General features: G+C 41.2%; 1 protein-coding gene across 1 annotated transcript in view; it reads right to left on the bottom strand.

Moving 5' to 3' along the window:
* ADGRA1 (adhesion G protein-coupled receptor A1) overlaps window positions 1–2,451 on the bottom strand; it is a 342,093-nt gene extending 339,642 nt beyond the window's left edge. The window contains exon 1 of the mRNA XM_075258484.1: window positions 1,990–2,451. Coding sequence (XP_075114585.1) covers window positions 1,990–2,219 — 230 coding nt within the window. The 5' untranslated portion in view covers window positions 2,220–2,451. The remainder of the gene's footprint in view (window positions 1–1,989) is intronic.
* Window positions 2,452–12,420: the final 9,969 nt, after the last annotated feature.

The raw sequence follows: 12,420 nt of genomic DNA, 5'->3' as shown, positions 1-12,420 counted from the left end.
CCGATCTTATTATCCTCCTGTCTGTCTGGGATGACATGAATAGACAGAAGGATTGGAGCAAGTCTACATCCATAGAACATCTGGGCTTAGTTCTCCAACTTAGGCGGGAACAAGTTCAGTTTCCAGTTCCTTCAGAAACTGTCTGCAAGTAGCAAGAAAAACTGATGGGGGTCAAGGGTCACACCAAATATTGATGGGGTTTAGATTTCTCTTTTCTTCATTCCATTTATTCTGTTAATTGGTAATATTAACCCTTCTATTTCTGTAACCACTCTTAATTTGCAGATTTTTTTCCAAGCCTGCCTAAAACTTTTGCACATTACTGTATCTCCAGATATTTGGTACTTCATTGAGGTGCTTGAGACCCTTGTATGAGCTGAACTGGAGAACTGCTCTTTATCTGCAATGTATGTTGGTAGGAAGTTTGGGACTGATGGAAGAACATATGGCTGCAGAATCTGACAACACAACCTCTGATGGTAGTCTATAACCATAGCGACACATAGGTCTGCACACGAGCTGTAGATAGAGATTTTTTTTTTGCAACGTTAATTCTCTAAATGATTGAGTTTTAATATCAGCAGAAACTAGGACTTGTGGTTCAACATTAGCGACAGTGCTATCATTCCAACAACATCAAGGGAATGTGTCACTAGAAGGTGACTTTTATAAACCCTTAAGTCTTTATATATTTTTAGGTTACAATATTGTTTAATTTCATTTTCCATGTCATGATCTATATTTAATAAAAAAAAAAAAAAAAAAAAAAAAATGCACTGCAATTTTCACTCTGGCCACTAAGCCTAATAGATTGACACTTGGAGCTTTTTTTCTTTCTTTGCAGCAGTCAATTCATTTGAATCCCATACACGATTACAATAGAAGATAACACCTCTATAGATAACACCAATGACTCAATATTACATCCACTATAGTCATACCCTCCCACCGCCCCGCACAGATCATGACTACAAAACTGTCCCACAGATCTCAAAGAGCAGTCCAAGACTATGCTGTAAAGCAGATCACTATATTCTGTTAAGAGAACAGAGGAATAGCTCGGGCATATTCTGGGCCTCTAATTCAGAAATTATATAAGTAAATTATACAGATATTGGGATTTCTACGATCTTATAAGCACCAGATTCTATAATGTGACACTGTAGCTGTTGCAGAACGTCTTATGAACAGAAAAGCAACACTGCATGTCAGTGAATGAGTGACGGCACAGGAGAAGAAAACTGATCTGAGACAGGCCGCTTCTGCAGGTAGAGATAAGCGGCGCCACATAGTAGACACTGCTCATCTTAGTGACGCTTATGCTGCTGCAGGCAGAGTTGAGCAGAGTCTACTATATGTGGCGCCGCTTATCTCAGTATAAAGTCAACAATATTTTGTTTTGGTGAGATTACAATGTAACACACACAGCATTAGCATTACATGGCAACAGGTGTCACATGACACAGCAGACTGGACCAGCAACTTGTCTGCAACCTAATGTCATATGATATTTAGAGTTGCGATTTGGTTGTGGTAGTCATAGCCATGTCACATGCAAGACTATGGTAAAAAGAGTAGCGACCAAGACCCGACAGCTTTGGATTTTCTGCCACTGTCACGTCACATGGTGTTGCAATTCAACATCGTAGAGATACATCGGCAAAAGTTTATGTCGAGTGACACCTATGGTTATGGAGCCTTAGCATAACGCAAACTTTAAAGTCCCTCTTGCAACACCTCCTGTCAGAATAAGTTAGACCCTATAGGCCATGCATGCTGGGACTTGTAGTTTCCCAATAGATACTGTGATATACTGTATTTTGATATTAATGGATTCTTCCAGCATTCAGAATGATTTGTTACAACCTGCCAAAGATTCTCACACCTCTTCAATATCCTATATACAGATTTATTGGCACAACCTAATAAATTCACGCATGCAGAATACATAACACTAGTCATTTTGGGTTCAAGCCGATGGGTACTCACAGGGCCACGGTTTTGTTGGGCAGTAACGTCGGCTGTAAGGTTTCCACTAGCTCCCCTCCATTGCACACCACTTTGATGTGGATGAGTTTCTGTCGCCCCAGTCCCTTGGAACGTTCCACCGTGCACAGGCAGCTGTCAGTGACGAGGTCCGGACAGATCCTGCTGGCAAGCAAGCAAGGAATGGCAAAAACCAGGAAACAGCCAAACCAGAACAGACGTGTGCCATCCATGTTAGGACATCCTCAGCCGTCAAACTCTCCAGAACTCTTTTAGGATTATTATTATCATTTTTACTATTACTGGCCATTAACTGAAGTTGTCAGAAGTCATGACTGCAGCGCCCGGAGCGGTCTGCGAATAGACGAGGGATGTCATGTAAGAATATCATGTCACTCCAAGCAGCTGTCAGGGAGACAAGTCGCCCGCAAGCTAAAGTTTATCAGAACTTACAACAGTGCCGGGGAAAAGTTGTAAAGGAAAAAGTGTCTTAGGCTACGGCTGTCAGCAGCCCATTCCATCCCACAGCCACCCCCTCCCCTTCTCCATCCCTGTGTCCGGCCCCCTCACTCCTATATCATTGGTCCCTCCAGTACGTTCACAGATATTACACAGACCCTGACAATACATCACCCTGACTGCGGCACAATGGGATTGTATCACATCATACATCAGACCCTTACTTGTCTTCTACTTCAAGAAAACAGAAAATCTTATAGAAAAGCCTTGAACTGCCGACAGCCCACCTGACATTATAATATCTTATAGCGCGCACATTACAGTCGTGGGATTTGCTGAACTTTTGTAAGTTTGGCAAGTTTGTTATTAGTTGACGGTATCCTATATTAACCCCTTCAGGATGAGGCGAATTGGAAAACGGTTTCGTTTTCTCTTCCTGAGGTTAAGGCTATTTTTTTTGGTAGCTTAAATATAACACCCTATTAGATGGAAACAAAAATTTTCATTTGGTTTATTTTTTTATGCGTTTCAGTTATTTTATTTTGCTACTTTCCTTTATTTCATTTTTATATTCTATGTTTTATAGATAGGTTCCTAGTGTATGACACTGTCAGGGCTCCTAAGAACCCATCTATAACACAGTGTATGACACTGTCAGGGCTCCTATGTACATATAGACAGGTTCCTAGGAGCCTGATATCAGATATCTCTGCACTGGATGCTGCAAAGAGGTCCAAAAAGGTAACAGAAGGAGGTTTTTTGGTTTTTTTTTTCTAATTTTACATTTTCCCTAGGCCTCCTCCCATTATACTTTGGGGTCTGAAGAGATTAAAGAGTATAATGTAGCTTTGACAACTTCAAGCGAGTTTGCCTTGGAGAGCTAGAAATGGATCAATAGGTTCCTAGGAGCCCTGACAGTGTTATACACTATGTATTATAGATAAGTTCCTAGGAGCCCTGACAGTGTCATACACCAAGTCTTATAGATAAGTTTCTAGGAGCCCTTAACTTGATAAAAAGAAATTATTAACTATTTCTGAAAGCATTCTTACTTTTAAGAATAACTGCAAGACTGTCTCTCTCAAACTGGGTTGATTGAGAGGAGCCCCACTGTCATAAGGGCCAGTACAGATACAGGATTTGCCCTGTGGTTACAGCCCCCACTCCCCATAGTATTTCTGTGACCATGGCATGACAGTGAAATTGGGCATTTAGTAGTTTCAAAGGGACATGACCAAGTGTATATTCACACATGGCTTAAGGGATGCAGAAAGGTCTAAATATCCTATTCATCTGACTGCTACTTGAAGATATCCAAATGCTTATCTTCTAAACCACCCCATTCAGAGAAATGAAACAGATTTGCAGTGGCAGAAATTTCTGCAACAAATATGCATGTGTGATTGAACCCCTAATTACATCTACTGCAATGTGTGCAATGCAAATATTTTAAGGATTATAATAAGATAAATCATCTCAGTATGATCAGTCTGTGCATAAAAGAACATGTTAATAATAACAATAAAAGAACAAGTTTCCATGGAAGGGCTAGCTATATAGAGTAGGGGTGGACAGGGGTCATTTCCTGTGTTTGGTTACTTTGTAAATAGTTGTCAGATAAGTGACTGAGAACAGTGTTCCACACAGAAAATACGTAGATATAGATATATCACGGGGCCTTCAGAATGTCACCACATAAGTCAGCCACATGGAGGTATAAGTTCCAGTTCACATATGCAGGTTTATTAAAAACAGTTCATACAGTCCAACATAAGACAGCCTACTTAAGCAGCAATGAACAAAACAGGTAAGGAAGGAGGCATTCACAATTGCACCCGTCTCCGTCCTATTCCCCAGAGAAACTACATAGGGGGACGGCTTCCCAGTGGCCAGTTTTAAAACCCATTCATTTGAAAGCAAACCGCCGGTGTCCATATGCGGCCTCTTCGCAAGGAAACCCATTTTTTGGGCCAGACACAAATGAATGAGCTTTAAAACTGACCGCCGAGAAGCCGTCCCCTGTCCAGTTTCTCTGGGGAATAGGACAGAGACCTGGTGGGCAGCCACAGGCACAAGTGTGAAAGCCCCCTAACATAAACTGTCCTCAATGTCAGGGGCACATAAACAGTTCAGAAGATCTCCTCACCGTTACAGGTGGTTGGGTGGGTTTGCTTCCATCCTCCACACAGTGCAGTGTGTTTAGTAACCAAACAATCTCTGTATCCAAAGACACCACACCCTGTTCTCTGGAAGCTCTTACCTCCTTAATGGCCGTACACCTGGAGCACCTGGTGCACATTAGTAACACCTGGACTGGACCATAGGAGAGGACCTGCAGCAACTCCCAAATCCCAGTCCTACACTCCAGTCACCCACCTCACTGACATTAGCAGGTTCCGGCCATCCACAATTTTGCTTGTTTACTATATACATTTAAAAGAAACAAGTCACAGTTAAACATAACCAGAATTAAAATTGAAGAGGACCTTTCATGGTTTGGGGTACAGGCAGTTCTATATACTGCTGGAAAGCTGACAGTGCGCTGAATTCAGCGCACTGTTGGCTTTCCCGATCTGTGTCCCGGTTGAAGAGCTATCGGTGCCGGTACTGTAGCTCTTTACAGTCAGAAGGGCGTTTCTGACACTCTGTCAGGACCGTCCTTCTGCTCAGTAGCGGCAATAGCGCTATACTGTGTGAGCGGGGAGGAACGCTTGTACAGAAGGACGGTCCTGACAGAGTGTCAGAAAACACTTCTGACTGTAAAGAGCTACGGTACCGGGACCACTAGCTCTTCACCCGGGGCACAGATCGGGAAAGCCGACAGTGCGCTGAATTCAGCGCTCTGTCGGCTTTCCAGCAGTATATAGAACTGTCTGTGCCCCAAACTCATGAAAGGCATTAAAAAGCGTTTCCCTGGGAAGCCCACGGACCCCATAAACTATAATGTTTAGTTTCTGCACAAAACATGCAGAGATAAAAGTCTCTCTTATATCTGCATGTTTCTTTTTTTTTTTTTAAATGTAGATTGTAAGCCCCACATAGGGATCACAATGTACATTTTATTTATTTATTTTTTTAAATTAATTTTTTTTTTTTTTCATTTAATTATGTATTTTTGGAGAATGGGAGGAAATCCACGCAAACAAAGGGAGAACATACAAACTTCTTGCAGATGTTGTTCATGGTGGAATTCAAACCCAGGACTCCTGCACTGTAAGGCTGCAGTGCTAACCACTGAGTCACCGTGTTGCCGCATATCTGCATGCTCCGTGCGGAAACCGAGCAGAAACCACAATGACCCCATTTTAGTCTGTGGGTTTTCTTTAGGAAACTGCTTTTTAATGTGTGTAGGTTTTCATTCAGGTGGTCCCCAAGCAAACCCCCAAACGCAGATGTGAACCGGGCCTAAGTGACAGTTTTTTTTTGTCTTGGTCGGGTCATTGGATACGATCATGAATGCAGAAACTTTCTAAGGCAGCTGTCTTGATGTCCTTATTGTGGTCGGGTTATCTTCTCATACATGTAGTGTCCTCCTGATAACCAGCCATGATGTCCTTATTGTGGTCAGATTATCTTCTCATACATGTAGTGTCCTCCTGATAACCAGCCATGATGTCCTTATTGTGGTCAGATTATCTTCTCATACATGTAGTGTCCTCCTGATAACCAGCCATGATGTCCTTATTGTGGTCAGGTTATCTTCTCATACATGTAGTGTCCTCCTGATAACCAGCCATGATGTCCTTACTGTGGTCAGGTTATCTTCTCATATATGTAGTGTCCTCCTGATAACCAGCCATGATGTCCTTATTGCGGTCAGGTTATCTTCTCATACATGTAGTATCCCTCCTGATAACCAGCCATACTGTCCTTATTGTGGTCAGGTTATCTTCTCATACATATAGTGTCCCTTCTGATAACCATCCATGATGTCCTTATTGTGGTCAGATTATCTTCTCATACATGTAGTGTCCTCCTGATAACCAGCCATGATGTCCTTATTGTGGTCAGGTTATCTTCTCATACATGTAGTGTCCACCTGATAACCAGCCATGATGTCCTTATTGTGGTCAGGTTATCTTCTCATATATGTAGTGTCCTCCTGATAACCAGCCATGATGTCCTTATTGTGGTCGGGTTATCTACTCATACATGTAATGTCCTCCTGATAACCAGCCATGATGTCCTTATTGTGGTCAGGTTATCTTCTCATACATGTAGTGTCCTCCTGATAACCAGCCATGATGTCCTTACTGTGGTCAGGATATCTTCTCATACATGTAATGTCCTTGCCTAATAATTTATCCACAATAAGGACATCATCAGGGCTGAGGATGAATATTCTTACTATAGGAGACTGTGATGAAGGTGTGTAACAGTAGGAAGGTGCTGAAGGTCCACGGCTGGTGATCCTTCCATAGGCTGAAGACACACGTCTTTATCTAGGACTAGTTTATCTCATGTCTTTCTGTCCACAGGAACTCTGAAATGTCATTGATAAATGCCTAGGTAATATAACAGCATGCATTATACAGGCGAAACAAATGACAATGTATCCAACAACGTTTTATAAAAAAATCGAGGATAAAAAACTCTTCCCGGTTATCGAGCCAGCACTTTAGAGTTCCCATGTCACTATGTCAGCTTCACATTGCAGCTCATAAACTTCACCAGTGACACACACAGCCTCCTTTTTTCTACTCCGTCTGCCAATATACGACTCTGGGGTGATTTCAATTTTAGCAGCAAAAAGAGACGTTTAAGAACTGGCGAGTAATTGTTCAGATGTGATGAGTGAGGCGAAACAGAACGCACCAGGCCCTGCCGAAATCCTGTCGCACCATAGACGTTGGAACTCCGACAGGCTCCAGAAAATCACAATTTGGCTATTGAAAATACTTGTAGGGATTTTTCCATTAACTTAACCATATTAATTTTGTAAACAATTCAAAGTTACAATTTTGCTAATCTAAATAGTTAAAAAAATTTAAACATTTTCTCGAACCATCTTAGTGGTGAATTATCTTATTTGTTGTCTTGATCAGTTGCAATTAATATGACCATGAATGCAGGAACACAATAGTTTGAGGGTAAGTTCACACGTAGATTTTTGGTCAGGATTTTGAGGCCGTATCCGCCTCAAAATCCTGACCAAAAAGTCGCCTCGCGATTCAGCCTGAAGACACTCCCTCCTCCAGACTAGGCCCATTCATTAGGCCTAATCCAGAGCGGAGTGCGCGACTGGATGCCAATTCAGTGCACTGGCTTTCAGTCGCGACTACCCGGCTTTTGGTGTGAACTTACCCTTAGATGGTGCTTGGACAGCTGATCTGTGTGTCAGACCCTCTTGGATCCCAAACTGCTGATGACCTATCCCGTAAATAGGTAGGTCTTCAATCAATATGAAGCATCAATTTGGGGCTGGACAAGCCTTTTAAACAAGTTTGTAAATATTAAGACCATCTGTTGTCTTGATTAGTTGCCAATGGATATAACCTCGAATGCAGAAACTTTCTATGGTCTTGGACTTGTCAGAAACCCAACCATGTTGTCCTTATTGTGGTCGGGTTATCTTCTCATACATGTAGTGTCCTCCTGATAACCAGCGATGATGTCCTCATTTTTGGTCAGGTTATCTTCTCATACATGTAGTGTCCTCCTGATAACCAGCCATGATGTCCTTATTGTGTCTGAGTTATCTTCTCATACATGTAGTGTCCTGATAACCAGCCATGATGTCCTTATTGTGTCCAGGTTATCTTCTCATAGATGTAGTGTCCTCCTGATAACCAGCCATGATGTCCTTATTGTGGTCAGGTTATCTTCTCATACATGCAATGTCCTCCTGATAACCAGACATGATGACCTTATTGCGGTCAGGTTATCTTCTCATACATGTAGTGTCCCTACTGATAACCAGCCATGATGTCCTTATTGTGGTCAGGTTATCTTCTCATATATGTAGTGTTCCTTCCTGATAACCAGCCATGATGTCCTTATTGTGGTCAGGTTATCTTCTCATACATGCAATGTCCTCCTGATAACCAGACATGATGACCTTATTGCGGTCAGGTTATCTTCTCATACATGTAGTGTCCCTACTGATAACCAGCCATGATGTCCTTATTGTGTCCAGGTTATCTTCTCATACATGTAGTGTCCCCTCCTGATAACCAGCCATGATGTCCTTATTGTGGTCAAGTTATCTTCTCATACATGTCCCCTCCTGATAACCATGCTAAAGAGTTCCATGAGCTAAGGAAAAAGAACTCAGACTCTTACCTTGTTACAATTCCTTCTATTCTTAGCGCTCCTTGGTCGACACGTACTACATGACTCTACTTATGTCCAATTATCCCACACCACTTTCCTGTAGACAACCCTCAAGACCAAGATTTCATATCTTACTTGACATCTTAAAAATTTACTACAAGTTTAACCACAGTAACAATAAAAAAAAAACCAGGAGAGGGAGAGAAAGTCGCCCTACTGGGAAGTGACACAATCCGATGCCATAAATATCTCCCACTGCAATAACAGGCGAAGAAAAGGTCAAACTGTCTTTTCATTGTACATCATTCATGGCGGTATTGACATACTTTTCCAGCCTCAGCTTTCATATTGTACTAATCTCAGCGCTGAAATAAAAATGGAGAAATTGAATATGTCTCCTATTAAAGGGGATACAAAAACCGAGCACCGTCATCCTGCCGAGGCACTTAAAAAAAGAAAAAACTTTTAATAAGTCCTGATAGAATTGCGCACGGCTATGGCAAATGAATGTTCTCGGCTCACGTGGCTTATAATGTTATTTTTTTTCAGCTCCCAGTGGGTGCCGGAGCGCTCGCCGTCGCTTTTCTACCTTCTTTTCTGATGTATTTTGCATTGCTGTATTGGCCTGAAAAATAATAAAAAAAATATCTAACCCTTTGATAGGATGACACGGTAAAGATCTGACACCTCGGAGTCTTACAGCTCATTGATGCCGTCGCAGGAACTCCAAAGACATCAGTTTTAATAAAAGACAAAACACCAGACAGAAAGTCATTGACTCTGCGGTATAAATCCAAAAAGTAGAATAGTTGGAGATGAGTAGTGTGAATACAGGTGTAGGAGATATATATATATATATATATATATATATATATATATATATATATAAAATTATTATTATTATTATTATTTTCAAATCAGGTTTTTAAAGAATTTTGGTGAATTTTAAAAATAAATAAATAAAAAATTCTCCCGTTTTATTACCTATATTAAAAAAAAAATCCAAAATGCAGTTCTGACTCTGACCACTAAGCCAAACAATATGCTGACACTTCCTGTTTTCTGTAGATTACTTTGCAGAGGTTACCTTACTTGTCAGCACACTGATTATCACAGCGTTCATGTTTATGTAGATAAGATACACAATTCACCAGTCACAAAGGTGAATTCACAGCTTGTCTTCTCCCTTCTCTGCACAACTCACACAGCAGGTCTTGAAAACTCTCCAATAGAAGTCAATAGGATCTTCTCCAGACCAGTGTTTCTAAGGCCCATGACCACCTCCAAGAGACAGGAGGTTGCAAACTATTTTAGGCTTAGTGGCAAGAGTTGAAATTGCAAAATTTTGAGGATTTTTAAACTATAGATAAAAACATGAAAAATTAAAAACAACAAAATGTATATTTAATATAAAAATATAGTTTACAGAATACGCAATTTCCTGGCAATACATTCCCTTTAACTGAGAGCAATCACTGCACACCAGCAGAGAACCTGTACAATAGTAAACTTTGCCATTGTGAGCAGAAGTGTGACGGAGACCACCCCATGGATGAAAAGTCACCAATCCCATGAATGAACAGAAGTGGCTTCTGGAAGAATGATTATCTGGAGAAGAAAAGATGAGCACTACCATAAGGGGGCATTCACACAGAGTAAAGTGGCGCTGATTCTGGCACAATAACTCGCGGCAGAATCAGCGCTGATAAAAAGACGGGTTCCGTTTTCCACGCGGAGCACATTGAAATCAATGGGTTACAAAGCCTTCCATTGATTTCAATGTGTTCCACGCGTTAAACGGAACCCATTGAAGTGAGTGGGAGTCTTTCTATCAACGCTGATTCTGCTGCGAGTTATCGTGCCAGAATCAGCGCCACTTTACTGCGTGTGAATACCCCTTAAGTCCTGTGTAGACATGGTTGAACCGATTTGTTCTAAGGTTCGACCTGAATATTCGAAATTGTTCAGTTTTTAACGAAATGAACCACTGAGGATGTGGCTCGGATGAACTAAAATGGCCGCCATGATATGCATTGCTGTAAATTATTATACTCTGTGGTCTCTTTGGAGACCTAGAAGAGTCTACCCTCACCTCATTTGGACCTCCTTGCGTTGTCATGATAACAAGCATGTCTATGTGATCCCTGAGAGAGACCACCAGATGCCGTAAAGTGGCCCAAAAGAGGTGACGGAAGGGGAGTATAATTTTTTATTTTTTTTTACGCCTCCCATGGTCCTTCACCTAGAGAGTCCCCAAGGTCTAATAATATTACTTTGACTTCTATCAAAATTTGTTCAACCCGAAACAAATCAGGGACCCAATCCACCCAAACCCAAAACTAAAGGAATCTTTGGAGGTTTGCCCATCTCACGCCAACAGTAAAGTCTCCTGAGACCATTTATGTGTGGGGTTGGTTTTCATGACCTTTTATGACTTGGTTGATGTGGCTACTCTTCTATTTTCAGGGGCACTAGTGGGGCACAGTCAGGAAAATTTAGGATACTAGCAAATATATATTTGAGGCTGCCCATTCATTTATAGACAATGTTTTTTCCTTGAAGTCTTGTAGGGGGAACAATCTTTGCACGGCACCATCAAGCCATATCCAAAGTCAGAGATGATGTTACAAAAACTTGAATCCCATCCCTGATCCTTCTATTATACTGGATCCAAGTGCAACAGTCTAGAAGGAACCAGCCTAGAAGGAACGTTACGATACATGTAGATAACATCGGCACGTTGTGGACTGAAGCAACACCTATTAATTCCACATTCACACAATACTTTCTGACGCAGGAGAGTGATAATTAAATGAAACCATATGACCCCGTGTTCTTGCCCCGCTGCCAGTATTTCAGCAGGCACGTAGACTTGTATGTGTTCGCTACTTTGTTTGTGCTATGTGAGAACTTTATGAAGTCCATTAAAATTTTAACAGCAGGTTTACTGTGTAAAACAACACGTTTGGCCAAGACTGTTTGTAGAACACTTCAATGGCACTTAATGATCACCTCCGCCTCCTTCTTCACTTCTGCCAGCGCAGTTCAGTGCCCAGTAATTATTTTCCTTAAATTACACAGTGGTGCCAAATATATCCCTTGAGATTTTAGGATAATGGAAGGCATGTGGTTGTTCAGTATCATGTTTTCGGTTCCAAAATGAACCAAACAAACAATGGATTTTGGAAAATGGCAGCAAAGCAAAAATTTCTTTTCTCACATTTGATGCAGAATTCTTCACTAGGCATACTTTAGCCATAACATTAAAACCATCTGCCCAATATGTAGGACCTTCCACTGCTGCCAAAGAAGCAATGACCCTTCAAGACTTGGCAAGACTTCTAAATGTGTCCTATGGTGTTTAGCATCAAGAAGTCGTGAGGTTGGACCTCCCTAGATAAGGCTTATTTTTCCAATGCATATGATTCTTGATCGGATCGATTGCTAAACCACTTATGTGCGACAGCAATAGTTATTTATGGCATATTACACTAATGGATGATTTTGTTATTAATACTAGATTTTGAGAGTATAACAATAAGTAAAAAGTGTTTCGAGGAGTCAAACGTTATATTGAATTTCATATATTTAAGATAAAACAGGGAAGAGACTTACTGTACAACCAACAAACCAATGCAACTGTAAAATGGTGGCCAATAGTTTCCCTACTGCTCCTTAGAAAGACAAACTAGGCCCTAAAAA

Source organism: Leptodactylus fuscus, chromosome 10, assembly GCF_031893055.1.
Source record: "Leptodactylus fuscus isolate aLepFus1 chromosome 10, aLepFus1.hap2, whole genome shotgun sequence".
Classification (NCBI taxonomy): domain Eukaryota; kingdom Metazoa; phylum Chordata; class Amphibia; order Anura; family Leptodactylidae; genus Leptodactylus; species Leptodactylus fuscus.
Note: the sequence above shows the minus strand (reverse complement) of the source record. Positions and strands in the feature narration are given on the sequence as shown.